The sequence below is a fragment of the Neltuma alba genome, unplaced genomic scaffold, assembly GCF_004799145.2.
Source record: "Neltuma alba isolate B1F8T4 unplaced genomic scaffold, ASM479914v2 tig00012745_pilon, whole genome shotgun sequence".
Classification (NCBI taxonomy): Eukaryota; Viridiplantae; Streptophyta; class Magnoliopsida; order Fabales; family Fabaceae; genus Neltuma; species Neltuma alba.
Window position 1 is genome coordinate 1 of NW_021637161.1, and position 21916 is coordinate 21916.

At 34.0% G+C, this 21916-nt stretch overlaps 1 protein-coding gene, 1 long non-coding RNA gene and 1 pseudogene across 3 annotated transcripts; all 3 read left to right on the forward strand.

Annotated features, from left to right (window-relative positions):
• The first annotated feature begins 774 nt into the window (after positions 1-774).
• On the forward strand, positions 775-10620 carry LOC114730610 (chromosome transmission fidelity protein 18 homolog; annotated as a pseudogene).
• Positions 3786-4234, forward strand: LOC114730618 (uncharacterized). Its single transcript, XR_003738847.1, has 3 exons — positions 3786-3850; positions 3932-3993; positions 4189-4234. It is a non-coding gene; the product is annotated as an uncharacterized LOC114730618 (long non-coding RNA).
• Positions 10621-18340: 7720 nt separating the features above from the next.
• Positions 18341-21916, forward strand: LOC114730620 (uncharacterized). Of its 2 annotated transcripts, XM_028917733.1 has the most exons (6): positions 18341-18565; positions 18661-18790; positions 19100-19340; positions 20939-21067; positions 21169-21312; positions 21591-21916. In XM_028917733.1, exons 1-5 carry the CDS (start codon positions 18483-18485, stop codon positions 21291-21293), a joined length of 708 nt encoding a protein of 235 aa, XP_028773566.1. In that variant the 5' UTR covers positions 18341-18482; the 3' UTR covers positions 21294-21312; positions 21591-21916. The 2 variants fall into 2 exon arrangements, with proteins under 2 accessions (XP_028773566.1, XP_028773565.1); XM_028917732.1 differs by having other exon boundaries at positions 21169-21916.

Below are 21916 nucleotides of genomic sequence, written 5' to 3' on the forward strand. Positions count from 1 at the left end.
GTGAAAGTATCATATGATATGTGCTATGCCTTCTCCAAGACATCTAAGGTCATAGGCATGCGACCTCTTGGTTATTATAAAGCATCTGTTGTGTGTGAAAAACAAAAACAGAGAGTTGGCCTGGATTTGATTGATATTCTGTTTTGATTCTCTGTGATAATGATCATGGATAGATTATTTTGAAAATCAATAGAAGACACGGTCTATCAAACACATGAACTATGCACATGACATGAGTAGTCAAACCTTGAATCTGAACGCGAGTGAACATTTGTTTTTGTTTTTGTTGTGTAGTCCCTGGTTCACATTTTTTACTATGGCCTTCAGTTACAAATTTCGTAACATTGAAATTCTCTAGTAATACATTTGGTTCAATTGAATATCAGAAGAGTTTTAGATGCTTCCAGGTTGATAACATTTTTTTGGGGGGATAGTAATACGTTGCATCTTAAAGAAGCAAAATTAGTCTGGTTCTCTGCCATTGTCTTCTTGCTTCTCATGAATCACATATTTCCTCATATTGCCTTTATACTCTAGCAACTTAAGTTGATTTTTTTTTTCCAAAATTCATATTTGTTTTTTATTTAGAGATCTGACTGTGAATGCATTGACCGCACAGACTGCAATTTTAGATAAGGGACCCATAAATGTAGACTTCATTTAATGTCATGCTTATGTTTAGACAGGAAAACCATATGCATACCAAAAGGTGTTCAGGATTTTCAAAGTTTCTAATTTGATGCAGTTGATAACTTGGATTTTTGCTGCTTGTAGGTCTTATATTAGAACCCATTGGTATTCTATTTGAGAAATTGGATCAGGAGGCTTTCACTAAGGTTTGCATTCTGAAATTGTCTGTTCTTAGCTTGAAGCCCCTATAAATTTGGTTTTTTACTCTAATAACTTCTGAAGTTTCTCATTAAACATAACTTATGATATATCTAATGCTAATTCTCATGTTGCTGAAGACATTGAAGGCTAGTTCTGAATGTCAAAATGTTCCGGATGTTCCTGAAACACCAATTGTCCATGAGCAACTTTGGGTAGATAAATATACACCAAATTCATTCACTGAGCTCTTAGTGATGAACATACAAATCGTGAGGTACATAATTAGCATTTGCATTTCGAACGCTGTTAATTGCAAATGTTCTGGTTAAAAATTATTTTCTTTTGTTTCCTTGGTGCTTGTTGACCCTAATTGGTTTGATTGTTGTCCTAGGACAGGTACTTCTGTGGTTGAAGCAGTGGGATTCTAGTGTATTTGGATCTGAGATTTGCAGTACATCAGATGAAGTTTTGTCTGCTTTGAAACGACATTCTACTGTTGTCCAAATCAGAAACCTTTAGATTCAAATTTCAAAGAATGGGTGGAGGCCCAAAATGGAGTAACAAGGATATAAAAAATTCTAGAAGTATGGAAGAAAGTGGTAATTCAAAGAGTGTTCAGGATATGTTGAATAGGAAAGCAAAGCATACTGGCCCACCAGAGCAGAAGGTAATACTGGTTATCATTTGTTGAGGTTGTAAGGTCTTGATGACTTTAAACGTCCCCCTCTAGTTCCTTATTCTGAGCTTTAAGTATGATTTTTTAGTTACTCCATATGTTCCATTTGTATGCTTCTATTTCTTTTTATGCAGAAGTTTTATTGGTTAATTTACATTTGTTATTTATGATGTTGGGTTAAGTAATGATTGTTGAAAGACATTGGTTACTAAAGTTTCACATTTATAATAACTCCAGATCCTTTTGCTTTGCGGTCCTCCGGGTCTTGGAAAAAACTACACTTGCACATGTAGCTGCCAGACATTGTGGATATCATGTGGTGGAGGTATGGATCTATAATGTTATGAACATGCAAAATCATGAGTTTTCAAGTTGCATAGCTGTTTTTTCCCTGATCTGCTTTGTATCCAAATTCATATGATTGCTGGTGTCTTATGCTTTAGTATCATTTGATTGGTTATACTTAATTATTTTACAACTTGTTTGAAATTATAATATTCCATAATTACTGTGACAATTGGTTTTAAGGTCTTTGACATAATCATGTAAAATTGCTTGGTGGTTCTTTTGTTCTCAAACAACTTTTATAACTGGATTATATCTTACTGCTGTTCAGTGGTTGTTATCACCATGGTTCTTGAAACTAGATCAGATCAGCTTGTTTGATCAGTTGACCTGGGAGCTAATCCTTTTGCCAGTATTGTCCTTTCATATCACAGTATTAGATACATCTAGTCAAGAAATGAATGAACTGGCTGCTGTTGCTTTAACAGATTGAATTTGAAAATTATCAAAAACAATTTTTTTTAATAATTTAATATAATTATGTATATGTGAATTCTTTTTTTATGTTATATTTGTCATTTTTAATTAAAATATGTATGATATGTTTTGTGAGTTTTTTAACAAAACGAACTAAATTTTAAATCAGTACGGTTTTCATATCATTATTTTTTCTGTTTTTTAATCTTTTTTACTATTTACCATCTATCTTTATCTCTCTTATCTTATTCTTAAGACTTTAGTACACAAAACAAGAGCTTTCCATTGTGCAGGTTAATGCTAGCGATGATCGTAGTACATCAACAATTGAATCAAAGATCCTTGATGTGGTTCAGATGAACTCTGTCATGTCTGATTCAAGACCAAAATGCCTGGTATGGCTATGACTTCCAGCATATTTGATTTGCAGCAAGCAGCATTGCATGAGGTGAAAAAATACTGACTTCATGATTTCTTTTCAGGTGGTGGATGATGGATGAAATGATGGGGCACTTTCAGATGGAAAGGGTGCTGTGGAGGTTCTTTTAAAGATGGTAATTTGTAGATTGTTTCCATCACTGATATCCCTCAATAAGACTTGTCTAATCAGACTTTGATGTAGTCATGCTGAGCATTTTTTTTTGGTGGCTTCTTGAATGTTTAAAATTCGTATTTTAATCAAGCTTGTTTAATCTTGTGGTCATGTCATGTAACTATTGATTCATACATTCACTGGTTGCATTCATACCTCATCGTTACAAATATAATGCAAAATCAGAAGATAAGGTTGAGAAGGAATGCCTGATAAGGTTTTATGCATCCTCATGTGGTTCTACAGGTAAATTCACGTTTGTCATGATCAGGATTCATATTTGTTATGATTACATATTTGTTACTCTTGCAAAACTTGATTAAATTGAAGAGAACTTGAAATTCTTCTATCAAAAATAGAAAAAGACAACTTGAAATTCAGAATGTTTTAGTGATAATGTTGACTTACACAACTATGTTTACAAGGAGTTTACAGCTTGTACAAGTCAGATCACTCCTCTGGTAGTAAATCTGGAATATACATATGATAAAGCTTCAGTTGTTTTTGCGAGTCTGGTATATCTTTTTGGAGCCAAGTGCCTGCATCTTCAAGGGCTTATCTTTGTCCCTGCTTTGTTATCTTTAGGATTGCACCTATCTTCTCTTTGGCTCTCCGTTTCTCATATGTGAAGCTGAAAAGATTACACATTTTCGTTAAACTTTTAACACCTTTCCCTGTGTCATTTTTTTAGTGGATCTCTTGGCTTCCCACTAATTCCTATTTCTTCTGTTGTCCTACGAAATTTCTTCTTATAATTAATTGCGCAAAATGCCAAACTTTATGCACCTTGTCTCTGCAAAACGTACTAGACTAGAATGGACTGTTGTTGAAAATGTTTATTGTGGGAATTCATGTAGCTTAAGTATTCTATGCCATGCAGGTTTCTGTTGAAAAGAAGCCTGATGCGGGAAAGGAAAATTGGTGTGAAAGAGCAAACAGGAAGGAGATCCTCGAAGAAGGGACATAAGAAAGCATCACTTTCAAGACCGGTGAGATTTATATGCTCATATTCTCTTACGTCATCACTAGATAATAATGATTTGCATTACTAACATGGACGGTTAATACAGGTAATTTGCATTTGCAATGACCTATATGCCCCTGCCTTGAGACCATTGCGTCAGGTAGCAAAGTAAGTCTTGAGCACTCAGTTCAGTTTTGTATAATTCACTTTTTTTTTTAACCTAGACTAAGTTTTTCCCACCAGAATGTTTTTCATGAATTGGCTTCCGGTTTCATGCTAATAGCTTATTTTCTATGCCAGCTATGTTTTCCGTTGTATTTAATGCTTTGCGTTTATTTTGGGGGGAAAAAATGTTATTTACAGGGTTCACATTTTTGTTCAACCAACAGTTAGTCGCGTGGTAAGCAGGTGATGATTAACTGTTAATATCCACCCCCCCCCCCAAAAAAAAAAAGGTTTCTGGTGTAGTTTTACTATTCGAAATCTATCGTTTATTGTATTTTATGGTATGAACTAGTAGTTGAGTCACTTGATTTTGGTTATGGTTCTAATTACACTGGGTCAGTCACAAGAATGTTGTCTCTTCCTGCTCCAGTAGTTTCTTAACGTTACTTGTAGGCATGGGTGGCAAATGATTTGATCACTTGTGAACTGTCTAATCATTTATCCACTTAAAACTTTTGATAGGCTATCAATGGCCCATGACCTATTTATTAGTGTTAGCCCCTACCCACCCTTTAACCCACATTACGTGCCTAATATTTTTAATTATATATTAAATCATATAGTGAAACTTTTTGATGCCTTTGGATCATTTCACCATTTTTCTAATATTCATTTTGAATTTGTTTGTATTGATAAAACCAACTCTATTTGAACTCACCTCACCCACATAGGTTTCATGAAGCTATTATAGATGTTATAATTTTTTTTATCAATACATTTCGGATTTTGTTAGGTTATATTAGTTTATTTCACGGGTTAATATAATCTTTGGTCTTTTAAGTTTGCCTTCGTTTTGGTTTTGGTCCTTCAAATTTCAAATCATAGGTTTTGGTCTCTTTAGAGGTAAAAGGTCCAAGTTTTTATTAGATTATAGGGACCAATGTTTCAAATGAAAAGAAACTTAAGGGACCAAAATTTGTGGTTTAAAATTTGAAAGATCACAAACTTGAAGGATCAAAGTTTGTATTAACCCTTTATTTCACAATCATAAAGAATCAGGTGATGATGAGTGGATAATGGTTATCTTGTGTGATTTTGTTACCCACAAAAATCTATACTGCAGAAGTTTACCCAATGACTCAACCTTCATATTCATTATCTCAAATGTTTGGGTATAGTTGGATCGTAATAAAGCTAAACCAAGGTGGTTAAATGGTTATGGGTTCTAATTTCCATGTTTTGTGCCTAGCGAGACATCTAATAAGCTTTTTTCTCTATGCATTTTTTCTGCTTATCATATAGTTTCTTTATTTAATTACTAATGGCTGCAGGCTTAAAATATATGTAACAAGGAGGGGATGAAAGCTAATGCCATCGCACTTACTGCCCTAGCAGAATATACAGGTCGGTTTCTTATTTCTTTCATCCCTTTTTTGAGGTTTGCAAATTGAATGAAAAAGTTAATTTAGTTAATATTGTTTTGTTAAAATCATTCTCACATGAAGCACAGACAACCCATGCTAATTCTTTTGTTCGGTGATGACTGTAGGTGTTATCATGACTTTTGCGACTCATATTCTACAAGCTATCCTTATAATTATCTGGCTCTTCACTTTTTCTCTTGGTTTTCTTTTACAGAATGTGATATACGCTCATGCTTAAATACCCTCCAATTTCTCAGCAAGAAGAAAGAAGCCCTCAATGTGGTAAGACTTCCATCTGAACAAGCAATTCAGAAGAAAATTCTAGGATTTGTTCATAGATATAGGATGATTATGTTGCATGGAAATATCCTTGTTCTAAGCAACGGATCAACCCTAACATGCAGTTGCGGTAGCATTTTGCAATGATTATAATTTTCATTTGTGTATTTATGAGTGACTTTTGTCTGCTATAGGATGATGCTAGTTAATCACAAATATCTGTTTCCATTTTTTACCTCAAAACTTCTGCCTTAAAACTACTACAATAGAGAGAAAGAATGTCTATTCTGATCCTAGTATTCAGTGATGTCTGTTTTTGAAAAACTTAGCGGATTATCTAACAAGTTAGATGGAGTATACGTCTAAAACAGGTCAAATGTTGGCTTCTTTAGTTGATTGTAAAGAAAACGTTTTTAGCTGCGATAATATTTTCATTGAAGTTAAGGTCATGAAGGATGCTATCAGTGGGTTTTCAAGGGTTTTGTGCCCTAATTCTTAGAATTGTAGAGTAACTTTTAATAGCGCAAAAGAACTGTCTTTTATCTTTTAGCAAAACTTTTTATCTATATAGCACTTTCTCAACAATCACATGCTTTAATGTCTCAGTTTGATATTGGTTCTCAAGTGGTTGGCCGGAAAGACATGTCAAAGAATGTTCTGGACATTTGGAAGGAGGTGATTTGCTAGAGCCTGTTGGAGTTATCCCTTCCCTGCTATTAAGAGTCTCAGAGTATTGAATTTCAACATCGTTTTCCTTGGACGTTTTTTTCTCCTCAGGTTTTTCAAAGGAAAAAAAAAAAACCAAGACAGAAAGAAAATCTCACAATAGCATGCTTTTTGAAGTCAACTCCTTGTACTCCCTTGTATCAAGCCGGTAGGTCATAAATAAATTATTGTGTAAATCATGTATCCTTTTTTGTTCAAAGTAATTATATGCTCATTAGTATTGTCGATTAATGTGCAGTGGTGATTACGATTTGATTCTTGATGGAATTCATGAAAACATTTTACATCTTAATTATCATGACCCAGTGATGCAGAAGACTGTAAGCATTTATCCATTGAGCATTACAGTGATTCTATATATTCTGTGGGATGCTTGACTTTGAACGCTATCTGGTTGAAGGTCAAGTGCTTGAATAGTCTTGGAATTTCTGATCTACTGCATCAATATATCATGCGTACACAACAAATGCCGCTTCAGGGTAAAAGACTACTTCACCCTTGTTTAGTTATTGCAAAAATGAAGTCACACTCTTCATTCTCTCTTTCTTTTCTTCAGTTTATTTGCCACCTGTAGCAATTACTGTACATCGACTGGTAGCTCAAATTCAGAAGCCGAACATTGAATGGCCAAGGTCCTATCAAAGGTATATCTTGTGCTAGTAGAACTTAATATTAATTTTGGAAATTGTATTGCCTTACTACAGTGTTGTATATGGATGTTCAGGTATCGAGCAATGATGGCGGAAAAAATGGATATTTTGAATACTTGGCACTACAAATTCCGCCATATATTGCTAGGCACTTTTCAGCTAGTACGTTTGTAGAAGACTTAATTTCTCCATTATTACATATTCTGTCCCCTCCGACTATAAAAACCGGTGATTCACTTATTCCAGTGCTAATATTTTTTCTTGTTATTTTGTTTATTCCCTTTTCCTAATTCCTCCTTTACAATCACTAAAGAGCAATAAAAGGCAGGTATAGTATGCTTGCGCATTTGATTCTTGTGTATTTTACTTTATTCTTTTGAATGATAACTTTTACTGTGTATACATGGAATTCTTTCTTGCCGAAGAAAAGACCTGATAAGTTTGGTTCAAAGAATTTAACTCATCAGGAGCCAAATTCTTCAAACAGAGGAGAAATGATGGATATGAAAGAGTGATTAGTTAGGATTTTTAGATATTTTGGATATTTAGCATTATTGGGAACTATTTGGTTTTAATTTTAATTTGATAGTTATCTTTTATCATTAGTTGTTATTTGCATTTAATTTTGTCATTTGCTCTTATATATTTCTTTTTTATTGGGATAAGGATTATTGAGTATCAACTGGGGCTTGGACTTTTATACTCATGGCACTTGTGTAAAGACTTGTAGCCCGTGAGGGGTGTGATTTGTAGTTGGGCAGAGTTTTCAGAGTTCTCACGGGCTTCACCTATTCTTCGAATGTGCTTGTCATTAGTCTCCTTTAGATTGATACCTGAGATTCTGATGACTGCTTCATTTTTTTTTTTTTTGGTTCAGGTTGCGTTACAATTACTGTCTGATAAAGAGAAAAATGACCTTGCTCAATTAGTTAGCACAATGGTATCTTACTCTGTAACATATAAAAACATGAAATCAGATATGCTGTCGAATAGTCTGAGACATGAAGTAGCAGATCACTTAACACTATCATTTGATCCCCCAATCTGCGACTTTGTCAATTTTAAGGTTTGAAGCATTTTTCACAACTTCTTGGTTCAATCATGTTAAGTACCTTAATCTGGTTCTGACTTAAATGTTTTTTCTCTATTTGTATGCAGGATTATACCTCAAGCCATTATGTGCTTGCTCTAGCTGTCAAGCAGATTCTTGTGCATGAGGTGTGAGTTCATGCCCTTCTTCTGGTATTATAGTTTTATTTTCTTTTTGTTGCTTTGCTTGAGGAAGATATTCTTTCCTCCTCCTATTCATTCCTTCGAATAAAATTTTTCTAAGTCAAAACGAAATAAATGTTGTGGAAAATTATTCTGCTTGTCTATGGCAAGCTTCCCGTTTTAATATCATTGCTTTATTACCATCGGCTGTAGGTCATTTTGCGCCGGGAATCAAATTTAAAAGAAGATGAAACATAAACAGCAAAAGAATATAAAGGAAATGTGACAACTATCGAGTTCTTAGAAATGTTACTCAAGTCCCTTCTATCCCTGGGATTTCTTGCAGATCTTGGCAAACTTTGATTGTTACCCTTTGCTTTAGCCACAATAAGTATAATGCTGAACATTTTTTGGTTCACATTTTTCCTTTTAAAATCTGGTAACATATGTTGAGGGGTCTTTCAGTCTTGTACAAATTTCTCACAAACTCGCGTGTTACAGGTTGAAAAGCAAAAGATCTTGCAAGTTAATATTGATAGGCCTTTAGGAAATGGAAGTAGCAGTGGAAGGCCTGAATTCATTGAGGCTGGCACTAGCAATGCCCAATCATACAAGATCATTCATGCAGATGCAATTTCTGCTAAAAACGTTCAAAGCGAAAGTAATGTCATAAAAGCAAGAAAAAATAATGCAAATGCCACCGTAGTTTCCCAGAATTCGCATCCTGATAAAGGGGCAGCGGACAGTGTGAAATTGAAAAGCACAGGAAGGATGAGAATGCCATCCGGCAGTTCCTTCTTTGACAGGTAACCCTTCCTCATAGGTTCTATGTATGCTTCTATGTTTGAAACCTTGATTCATCATTATTGTGATTTGTTAGCATCAGTTTAGTGTTATTGTTATTATTATTATTATTTTTTAAATAAGTGAACATGTTCACGTCAAACCATCAGAGGCTGTCGTTTCCAATCCATATGCGGCAATTTATGTGTGTTAGTTTTGCTGCCCATTTAAATGTTAAGAAAATGGAATGATATTTTAGCTATTGAAAAGGAGCATCAGGTAATTAATTTTCATGTGCCTCCACCGTTGGCATGATACATTAAATCTCTGTAAATCTGACGAAGGAACTACTCTTTGTGAAAATCAGTTTATGACAGCCTCTGGTCTTGTACTATTTTAAAGCCAAAGTAAATTAAGATTTTCTGGGACATATATGTTAAGATTTTCTTTATTGATAATTATATTTTTTTATTTCTGTGGATCTTCCTTTGATTCAAGAGCAGGTTTAGAAAGTTGAATAATAAAAGTGTTCAGAGTGATGATAGAACTGAACAGAAAGAAGCAATCTCCGAGAAAGCTTTACACCCATTACTGTTCAAATATAACGAGGTATGGTGCGATTATTTTAATGGAGTTCTTGGTAATGAATGTGATTCTAAGTTTTGTACACATCTATTTTATCCTTGTACTTAAATTGACAGATTATCTTCCGTGGTGTTGAGGATAATCATTTGAGGGCATGGGATATGCCTGGAAAATAATCTTACATAGCATGTATTCTGCTTTTTTGAAGGATAATGGGGGGAAACATTTGAATCAATAGCAGTAAACGGTCCATTGATAGAAATCTTGCTTTTGATATTGATGCAATAAAATTGTACTTAAATTCGTGTAGATTCTCTGCTCCTCATTGAAACCTTGCTACCCCTCTATTATCCGGTAATTGCTAAAGTAACATGTTCACACTGCACTCTACCTTGCTGATAAGTATCTACACTCTCCTTTCAAAACTGTGAGTGAAGTTTTGGTATCCAGACCTTCCATTTAAGTTATTTCTTTATGCTGAGAAGAGTCTTCATGTTTTCCATCATTCTGGCAGCTGACTGAAACTGTATTTATTGTAATACTCAGTTGTCTAGTTACATGAGGAGGATGGTCATGAAAGGTTACTGAATTATTGATCGCCCAACTTGAATGGATAATTGCTTTCATCTCATCATGTATTAAAGCAATATGTCATAAGCACGAGGCTCTTCATTTTTATTTTTATTGTTGTACAAGAACACCAGGTCATTAACTTTTACTTTCCTTACGCAGGGATTTACAAACGCAGTCAAGAGGCCTGTTCGTATTCGTGAATTTCTAGTGTGATGGTTGTGCTTTCCGCAATTATGTAAATGAAGATTTTGTAGGTTATATGGGTCTTCTGTTTGACCAAAGTTCATATGCTTGAACACCAGTAAAAGTTGCTAATTATATGCGGTTTGGGCGATGTCGTAAAAACGTAGAATAAACTCTGGTTCTAAATTATTTATTACAAGTTTTTTCAATAAAAACATCGTTAGTAGATTTTTTTTTTGGGGTTAAATCTTGCATCCCATGATTATATCTTCTGAAAAAAAACTTTCTTGTTTGTGTTAGTAAATTCGGTATTGAAATTTATTGAGTTTATATGAACTTATCTTTTAAATCTTGGGGTGGGGGGGGGGGGGAGGGGATGTCTTTCAAGGTATCTTCTATATAAACGTATTTTTGCGGCAATATTCACAACAGCTGCATATGCTACACTGGGATTCATCGTGTTACATTGACCCTCACTGATATCAATTTCCATTCTCACGTGCTATGCGTCAGGAAAGATATCAATTTCCATTCTCACGTGCTATGCGTCAGGAAACAATCGCCAAAAGAAATATTGCTTCCTTTGCGTTGCCTTTTGCTCTGTTAAAGTTTCAAATTAAACATTTTCTTCGCATCCTCTTTTAATCAAAATGAAACAAATTAAGGCCATTATCATTGTCCCTACATGCAGCATAAATTATCAGTGATTTAGATGAATTTATTCTATGACCCTTTTTGAAGTTAAACATTAACTCTAATATTTAGTATGAAAGTTAGTTAATTAATTTGAATATATTAAGAAAATTAATTAAATTAGTTGTTTGTAATAAATATCTGTTGTTTTTTCTAAAATTTTCTTGCTAATTATCTGTATTAGCTAGAATTATTATTTGTTGAAACTTTTAATATGTGTAACTACTACAACAATTAAACATTTTCTTCGCATCCTCTTTTAATCAAAATGAAACAAATTAAGGCCATTATCATTGTCTCTACATGCAGCATAAATTATTAGTGATTTAGATGAATTTATTCTATGACACTTTTTGAAGTTAAACATTAACTCTAATATTTAGTATGAGAGTTAGTTAATTAATTTGAATATATTAAGAAAATTAATTAAATTAGTTGTTTGTAATAAATATCTGTTGTTTTTTCTAAAATTTTCTTGTTAATTATGTGTATTAGCTAAAATTATCATTTGTTGAAACTTTTAATATGTGTAACTAGTACAAAAACTATCTTGAAACACAAAATGGATAAATATGAGAGACAAAATAGATTGAGATTTTATATTTATGATCAAATTGAATATCAAACTAGTCCTTATATAGGAAAATTAGTTTGGAGGTCCTTATAGTTTTATTCAGTTTTGAATCAGATCTCTAAGTTTTTTTCGCTTTTTATCAGATCCTTTAATTTTTTACTGTTAGATTAGTTAGTCCCTATTATTAAATAAGCATTAACATTGTCAAAAATTTCTGTTAGTTGAAACTATCTTCTCCTTCCATCTCCTTCCACCATAGCCCCAAAACATACTAATTCTCCTCTCTCCTTCGCTTATTCCTAAAAATATTCTTCTGCCCCACAATTAAATGCCCTAGCTCCCTTCCTAACACATAGGGCTATTCACGGGACGGATTGGGATCGGGACAGGCCCGTCTCAGTTCCGTCTCGATGAACAATAACGGGACAGATTTTTTGTCCCGTGTCTCGGTCTGTCCCGGTCCCGGTCGGGACAGGACGGATCCGGGACGAGACCGGGACATCCCGAATTTTTTTTTTTATTTTAATTTTAATTTTTTTAAAAAAGTCTGATTTTTTTAATTATATTTTTTTGGGTTTAAACCTTATAAAAACATCTTTTTATTTTCTTTTTTACTTGTTTGTGCACTCTTAAACAAAAGCTCAAAATATTACATATAATAGTCATTAAAAACTTCAAACAAAAGCTTTTAACACAATAAAAACTTGCTAAAAATTCTAATAATCAATGATCCCAAATCATTAACAAATATAAAACTCTAAATAAATATTTCCATAGTTACATATAATAGTCTCAAATCTTAAAAAAAATGAAAAAAATGAAATTATATAAATAAGATAAAAAATTAATAAAAAAAAGGAACCGGGACGGGATGACCCCGTCCCGTCCTGGTCCCTTTTCTTGTCCCGTCCCGGTTTGTCCCGTCCTGAAATATTTTGAGACGGATCCGTCCCGTCCCAATAAGACTGGGACCGGAACGGGCCGACCGGGACGGGCCGACCTTGAACACCCCTACTAACACATTCCCAAAATGGATCCCTATGTGGAAGACAAAGGTTGCAACAACTCTGATTCACGATGGAGGTATAACCATGACCGACGCCCGACAATGAAGTGGGCAATGGTTTGAGGATTTCAAAAGCTTGAGACTAGTGCATCTCCCAATGGCGGTGGCCGACGCTCTCAAACAGCTCCGCACATTTGGTTCTACACACATTAATTTGTATGTACTTCTTCAGCTTTAGTTAATTTCAAACACCCTCCTCAAGTTTGACAATATATAGAAGTAGACGTGGTATATGAAATTACTATAATGAGTAATTGCCTTATCGTTGAGTTGCAAGATTAATATGACAAGTTAACAGAAAATACAATTAAAATGTGGCAGAAGAGCGTATAAGGCAGTTGTTGTTTTGTTTGCTTCCATGTATCATTTTGTTCGTTTTGACAGCATAACCAAATCCAATTGCAGAGTAGTGCCTAGAAACTAATCAAGGCTTTGCTGACGGAAGCAGGAAAGAAAAGATCAATGAGATTGGCAGAGCTGAAAAAAGTTTCGAGGAATAAGTAGAGTTGTTGGAGATTGGAAGGGAGGTGAGGCATTTAAATTTTAATAGTGGGGAAGAAGAATATTTCCCCTAACATGTGAAGGAGAGAGAAAATTTTGGTCAAACTTGACACTATGGTGGAAGGAGATGGAAGGAGAAGAGACTAACGAAATTTTTGACGTTGTTACTACTTATTTAATAATAGGGACTAACTGATCTACCTGTTAAAAATTAAAGGATTTCATGAAAAGAAAAAAAAGTTTAGGGACTTGATTCAAAACTAAGGGAAATAGGATCTCCAAATTAGTTTTCCCTTCTTATATCAAAGATAAGAGATAGTAGTATATAACTATGTTTGGTTAGTTGCACCATAAAAGGTATTACCTCCTATTCTTAATATGAGAGTTAATTTGATTTTCAATTTGGTTTTAAATATAAGATCTAACTCATGTTGTCTCTTATATTTATCCTTTTTTTAAAATAATTCTTAAAGTAGTTGCACATGTTAAAAATTTCATCAAATGATAGTTATATTTAATATACATAATTAGCAAGGGTATTCTATGAAAAACAATACTTAATTATTATAAAGAACTAATTTAACAAATTTTTTTAACCTACTTAAATTAGTTAACTAGTTTTTATATTAACTAGCGAAGATAATATCAATTTAATAGAGTTTTTTAATAAAATAAAGTTCATAGCCGCATTACCTTTTGGGAAAATGACAGAAAAAGGACGGTTGAAATTTGAAATGACAAAATGGGTATACAAATAACTGAAATGACCAAATGGGTATGGGGTATCAATCTGGAATTTTGTCAATTCGGTAGAAAGACTAAAATACCCTCAACTTCTCTGAAGATATGAACTGCAAAGAAAACAATAATATACCAGAAGAGAGAGAGGCTGAGAAGACGAAGCTAGAGCAAGGGTGGAAATCTGGAAAGAGGGAAAAGGTAAGCAATTTTTCCGTTAAAACGCTAGTATCACCCGATTTCTTTGTTGCTGCATGCTCGAATGGGGATGGGTCTGTGAGTGTAGAGGGTTTGGATGAATAATTTGATCAGGACAAGAGAGTGACGCGTCGGAAATGGAAAAATGGTGACAAACAGTAAGCATGAGGTGGTCAGTGTTGTTAAATTCATTACTGAAATTGTAAAATCCTATATTTAAGTTGTCAATGGAGTAAGTGAGTGTGTGTATTTTTTGGGTGTTTCGAAAGATAAATGAAATTGATTATTGGGTAACTAAAATATTGATTTATGCTTTTTTGTTGCAGGTTAGCAGGCTTTGATGACATCTGACATTGGGTCTAACATTGAGGAGTAATTTTTTTGGTGTAAATAGAATAACGTTTGAACCCTTAATTTTTTGGGAGAATAGTTGATAGAGAGGTTATCCTTTTTGTAAATGATGTTAACTAGGTAGGATATGTTTGTAATCTGAATGACAAGGAAACATTAGGTGGTGGTTTAATCTTAATGTTAACTTGTCATTTGAATACAAGTTATGTAACTTCTGTCATAGGCGTACTGGTTTTTGGTAAATATTATCACTTCAGTAGTCAATTCCATTATACATGTAGTAAAGTCTGAATATTAATATAAACATATCATGATGTTCTTCAGGTGTACTTGTATGCTATTTTGTCAACACATTTTTACCATTTGCTTAATTCCTCCAAGGGAGATGGTAGAAGTTGCCAATGGGCATGACCGGAGTGGTTAATTTGATTACAAATGTTGTTATTCACATTACAAATGTTGTTATTATCATTATCGGGGTAGTAAAATTGGCTGAAAATAGATGTTATTTGGGTTTGAAAGAAATGAGTTAACAAATGGCAATAGCGAGATAGTAACTTTATTGCAAAAGTTGTAATTCACGTTACAAATATTATCATTATCATTATTAGGGTAGTAAAATTGCTCCAAATACATGTTAAATTCATTTCACATTAACCAGTTGCAAATGACAATAGCGAAATTGTAACTCTCATTACGAAAGTTGTAATTCACATTACAAATTTTGTCATTATCATTATCAGGAGTGTGAAATTAGCTCCAAATATATATTACTTGGGTTTGAAATAAACGAGTTGCAAATAACAATAGCGAGATGATAACTCTCATTACAAAAATTGTAATTCATATTATAAATGTTGTCATTATCATTATCGGAGTAGTGAAATTGGCTCCAAATACATGTTACTTTGGTTTAAAATAAACGAGTTGCAAATGGTAATACGGAAGTGGTCACTTGCATTACGAATGTTGTTAATCCCATTACGTGTGTAGTGAAATTTGGGTCCAAATAGATGTAATTTGGGGTACAAATAATTGAGTTGCAAATGCCATGACAGAAGTTACAACTTTCATTATGCATGCTGTAATTATCATTACTTGTTTAGTGAAATTATTCCAAAAAAAATTTAAATTAAGCCAACAAATATCATAACTTACAACCTACAACCATAAGTCAAGTATTTTGACAATATCTGAACACTACTTTCACAAATACTATATGTTTAATTTACGTAATCTTTACTACTACCACAGATGCTGTCGTTTGGTCAGTGTGGTGGCTTCATTTGATGAAAACAAGCTCAATGCTTTGTCATGTCTTGAATTAAGGTCATGATTCACTAGCCACCACACGAATGCATAATTCAGTAACTTGAAACTGATTTTTCAGCTCCTACTTTGAGCTCACAGACTGTAAAACAATCTGATTCAAACAGCACAATCATAATTCAGCACTTAGAGACATAAATCATTATGTCCAAATCAGTTTTTAATCTCTAGCTCTTCAATCCTCAAACCAACAGTTTTAAAAAAAAAAAAAAGAAAAGAAAGGAAAATCAGTTTTATGCCTCGATACTTTAATTTCACAAGCATCAATTCACAAGCAATAACCCATATACTCATATATATACAAATATTTTACAAGTATTGAATCAGCTTTTAACCTTCAAAACATTTCAACTAGCAATAATATATAATCTGTAAATTATTTTCACTTTCAGAACATGCTAATATATAATTCAGATTCATTAAACAGTCTTTGAACACTATTATATCAGCTTCTAAATTTCCAAAACTTGAATCCCGCAACCTCAAGCATTAATAGCCCCAGCAGCAATGAACACACACATGCTTGTAAGATGACATGCCATAGCCACTCACTACCCCAATAATAATAATAACAACATTTGTAATGTGAGTAACAACATTTGTAATCAAATTAACCACTCCGGTCATGCCCATTGGCAACTTCCGCCATCTCCCTTGGAGGAATTAAGCAAATGGTAAAAATGTGTTGACAAAATAGCATACAAGTACACCTGAAGAACATCATGATATGTTTATATTAACATTCAGACTTTACTACATGTATAATGGAATTGACTACTGAAGTGATAATATTTACCAAAAACCAGTACGCCTATGACAGAAGTTACATAACTTGTATTCAAATGACAAGTTAACATTAAGATTAAACCACCACCTAATGTTTCTTTGTCATTCATATTACAAACATATCCTACCCAATTAACATCATTTACAAAAAGGATAACCTCTTTATCAACTATTCTCCCAAAAAATTAAGGGTTCAAAAGTTATTCTATTTACACCAAAAAAATTACTCCTCAATGTTAGACCCAATGTCAGATGTCATCAAAGCCTGCTAACCTGCAATAAAGAAGCATAAATCAATATTTTAGTTACCCAATAATCAATTTCATTTATCTTTCGAAACACCCAAAAAATACACACACCCACTTACTCCATTGACAACTTAAATATAGGATTTTACAATTTCAGTAATGAATTTAACAACACTGACCACCTCATGCTTACTGTTTGTCACCATTTTTCCATTTCCGACGCGTCACTCTCTCGTCCTGATCAAATTATTCATCCAAACCCTCTACACTCACAGACCCATCCCCATTCGAGCATGCAGCAACAAAGAAATCGGGTGATACTAGTGTTTTAACGGAAAAATTGCTTATCTTTTCCCTCTTTCCAGATTTCCACCCTTGCTCTAGCTTCGTCTTCTCAGCCTCTCTCTCTTCTGGTATATTATTGTTTTCTTTGCAGTTCATATCTTCAGAGAGGTTGAGGGTATTTTAGTCTTTCTACCGAATTGACAAAATTCCAGATTGATACCCCATACCCATTTGGTCATTTCAGTTATTTGTATACCCATTTTGTCATTTCAAATTTCAACCGTCCTTTTTCTGTCATTTTCCCTTACCTTTTATTACATCTTTATCAGATAGTATCATAAATTATTTATAGTTATCCAGTTTATTTTCATTTTTCATGGTCAGGCATGCGCTGCAGTAAAACTGCGCAGCTTTTATTTTTTTTTTAATTGGATTCAAACGAGACAAATAACTTATTAGGGCGTATTTGCTTCTAGTACAGGTAATTGAGTTTTCAAAATCTATAAAACTTTCACACTTTACAACTCATTCACAAATAATCGTTTCTAACTGCTAAGTTTTCGTGATTTGCAGCCCTCTGCCATTTATGATTCAGCTATGTGTCAACCATGTATGAGAATTTTTATTCATTTAATTTATAAAAAATTGATTAACTTGTAACATTTTAAGAATTCATGATATTTTAAAATAATCAATTTCCTTCTATGGTTCTCGTGTCGTTCTCCATTTAGAGATCCAAACTCAAATTAAAACTTTGGTTTCTCTAACAGACCCATGAAACTTTGTTTGGACAGAATATAAAACTCGTCTTTGTTAAAATCACTAATGATATTTTTATTTATAAAACTATGCTGTTTGAGTCATAAACAGTGTTAAACATTTCTACTATAAATCTATGTTATGTTAATATAAATGCTCGACTGATAAATTTGTATTATGTAATTTATAAATTTAAGGAGATCTCTAATGATTAATTTATAAATTTCATCTTTTATTTTTGGTTATGTATAAATTTAAACTTTTAATTCAAAAGGAAAGTACGAATATTATCGTGACAAGATTTTTTATGTTTAATTACCTCCAATCTTAATTATAAGATCTCATTTATAGATTATAAATAAAATTTTATAATTAAAAGCTGAAGCAGAACTATTTATGGTTTTGGCACTCGATTTTTGTGAGTTTTGGTTTGGCGCGTAAAGCACTGCTCATTCAAAATTTTCGTCACTAGTCCGCCACATCGTACCAAGCAAGCACCCCGACTAGACAGATAACGAAGCAGTTGGCATTTCAATCGCAGTCCTGAATATGTCCTCAAAACTACAGAAACCGATTAGGATCTTTGGGCAGCGATCAATTGATTCAACATTCCGTAAACTCCCTTCTGATTCGTAAGCACAACAAACCCAGTTCTCTTCCCTCTGATAGATTATTTGCTTCCCCTATGTCTTACCCTTTCTTTGCCTTTTTGTGATGAAACTCTTAGCTCAACTAGTTCCAACGATCTTAAAGGCAATGAGGGAAGACAAGGCTCGCACAAGAGCACCCCTGTCTCGCTTTCAGACTTCCTCGACCGCAAGTTGCGGAAATCTTCTTTAGTTCTCGGAAGAATTCAGGTGATTTGAAGCTTTTTGCTTTCGTATTTAGCTTTTGTATTTTATACTTAGCTGAACCACTTCCGGATGAATGCATACAATCCTTTTTTTTTTCCAATGAAAAAAAAAAGGAGAATCGAAGTTTCTTCTAATAACTTCTGTAGGGAGGTTTTGGGGAAGCGCGGAATGGGATACCTCAATTTGAGATCTCGGTAACGTAGGGTTTTAGTTCAAAGATAGATGAACTGGAATCACTGGAAAGAAATGGCCTACTTGTAGTTTCCATTATGTGTTTGAATTTCTGAAAAGAAATTATCCTATTTGTTACAGGGGAAACCAACGCCTTTTTCATCTCCCCTGGGTCTAGGAACATCCGGAGTTAAAAATGTTGGGAACATTGAACAAGTTGATAAAGAGACGACGAGTATCAGTGATAGAGTGATTTTTGAAAATTTCAAGCATAATGATGAAGAGAAGGGAGATTTCATCGGTCCAAGTGGTGTTAATGAGACAGAAAATTCCGTCGAAGATGATACGCAAGACTCAAGGAAAAGAAAGAATTCATTTGCAGGTTTGTCTTTCTTACCCTATAAATTAAGGCAGGATGTCCTTTAGTTTGAGGAATTGCCCCTTGCGACGTTATTTCTCCGTTATTTTCTTGACGAATCAATGGATATTGGTTTCTTTGCTTAAATTAGTGATTCATGACATTGCAAGCTGTATTTATCCTCTTACAACAATCTTTGTAAAGCATCAAGTATCATGCGTTCCTAAGGACAGCTATAAAAATGGGAGGATTAAGTATCATAGGTTTATTATAGGATCCTTTACATGCATCTATCTGTTGAAGTAGTATAGATTGAATGTTTGCTGAAAGATGAAGTGTCTTTTCTTCACTCCTGGCTTGTTTTAGTGCATATGAAAATCTCAAGGTCAACTGCACTGCCTCAAACAGTTTAAATGTCGGTTAGTTCCCGCAAGCAACTAAGCTGTGTAAAAAGATATAGTATTCAATGAAAACTGTGGAAGGATGAATATGAGCTATTTAATGGCATATTCGCAGTGAAAAGAAAGAACTGAGGTTTGATCTAGTTTCTGATGGAACTGAAATTCGGAGCCAAAGGAACCAACATCTGTCATGTGTGATGCAAATTTACTTAAATTTTTATCATTGTTGATGGGGAGATAGGTCACGTGATTATATGGATGCTGTGTGTATGTCACGACAACAATTGCTTCTCTCCCCTTTATCCGCATCACTTTCTATAGCTTCAATTTATGGTACGACTTTCTTTTCATGCCTTAAAGATAGTGTTTATGATTTAATTCTTTTGTTCCCTGTTCTTGGGCTTCTCATAGGCGCTTCTGCTATATAAAATAATTTAGGATTTGTTTCCATTTTGTCCAGCTTGATATATGAGCCAGTCAGGTAGGTCAGAACTTCAAACATATATAGTTTTGTATTTGCCTATACTGTACTTGGAAAACCATTTCGACAGGTTATCTGTCAATTCGGATTACCTTGAGTGACGATTGTATTCATCGAATATAGGGACAGCAAGGATAGTTGTGTATTTGTGATTTACATCTCATCTAATTATGTATAATGCTCAAGTATCTCAAGCAGAATTCCTTCTGGTCAAATTGAATCAGGGAACTTTTAGGTTATGGCAGATCATAATTCATAAACTTGGAAGTTTGAATTTTGATTCTTAAAATCCTTGAACAATTTTTTTGGGTAAAAAATCTCTGAACAATTACGCACTCACGAAAAAGGAGGGGAAACTTAGAAGGAAGAGCATTAAGGTTAGCCTGGGCCTTTTTTTTTTTTTTTTTGGGCAGGTACCTAATGCACATAAATCCAACATGAACTGGCTTTTGCTTGTTTGCGTGTAATCTTTATAGCATCTGTCATCCGGATAACTTCATTGTTTTTGGAAAATTGAGTGTCATTTTATATACAAAGGCCCTTGCATGGACCGATGGAGAAATAAATATAAACAGCCCATGCTCTCAATTTTTAGGCTGAGAACTAAAGGATGTCTATAAAATTTCGTTTTAAATTTGCGAAGTCTATATAGCATAAAAATGCTAGCCCTTTTTCTAGGAATGTATTCATTTTGCACTTTTGTTTCATCCTGGACCCTTTTTTTTTTGGTATGCTACTAGGACTGAGTGAGAACCATACTGTCAAACGGCAAGTGGTAACTCTTGGAGGTGAATCAACCAGAAGGCAAATAAAAAGAACTGCTACTCATTCTTCAAGCAACAAAAGGCGCCGACCGCTTTACAATCACTGTATGTTTCATTTACATTTGCACATGTAAATTGTGTTACATCTAAAGAATGTGTTTCAAAACCTCAGTAGATATTATTACTTACCTTTTCATGTTGAACAGATAAAAATGGCTGTGGATGGTGGGACTGTGACATGGAAGGTATTGACAACGAGGAAGTCGGCTTCCATGAAGTATGGGAAGGGGTGGGGTCCACCTCACTTGGAGAGATCGTTGATTGGCATTGATTTCACCTTGTGTTTTTCTGTAAGTATTTTGCTTCTATTTTGTATCAAGCATAACTATTGTCAGAAGGGGAACTAGCAGAGGCCCATGGCCTTTCCAAGTTTTCAATTTCTTTTTAATATGTCATGTTATACATTTGCGATTTCCTAAAATCCATATGTTCTCTAATTGATTAATTTCAGTTCCTCTAACATCTAAATGCTAGTTCTGCTACTGGTTCTAACTAAGCTCTTGCATTGATTGGTAGTTGAGCAGATGCAAACGTCACTTGAATTTTATGGTTTCTGTCAAATCTACAGGGCTAAAAGTAAATGACTTCAGTCACCGGGTGTGTCGATAGTCTAGAAAACATTAGGGACGTCCTTCAAAGTCAGCTGCGCCACCACCCCGGTGCTCAATTTGCTAGTGCCTATTCTTTCTTTCTTTCTTTCTTTTTTGGTCAAAGCTATTGCCTATTCGTGATATTGTAAAGTTGGGTAGGTGCCATGCTACAGACAGCATTTGAAGTGTCAAGAATGCAATGCGTAGAATGAGTCGGTGAATAAGAGTGGTAGGTTTTCTGTCAATGCGTCTTTAGTATGAACAATATATTAATCAATGTGTATGGATGTCAACAAAAATGAAA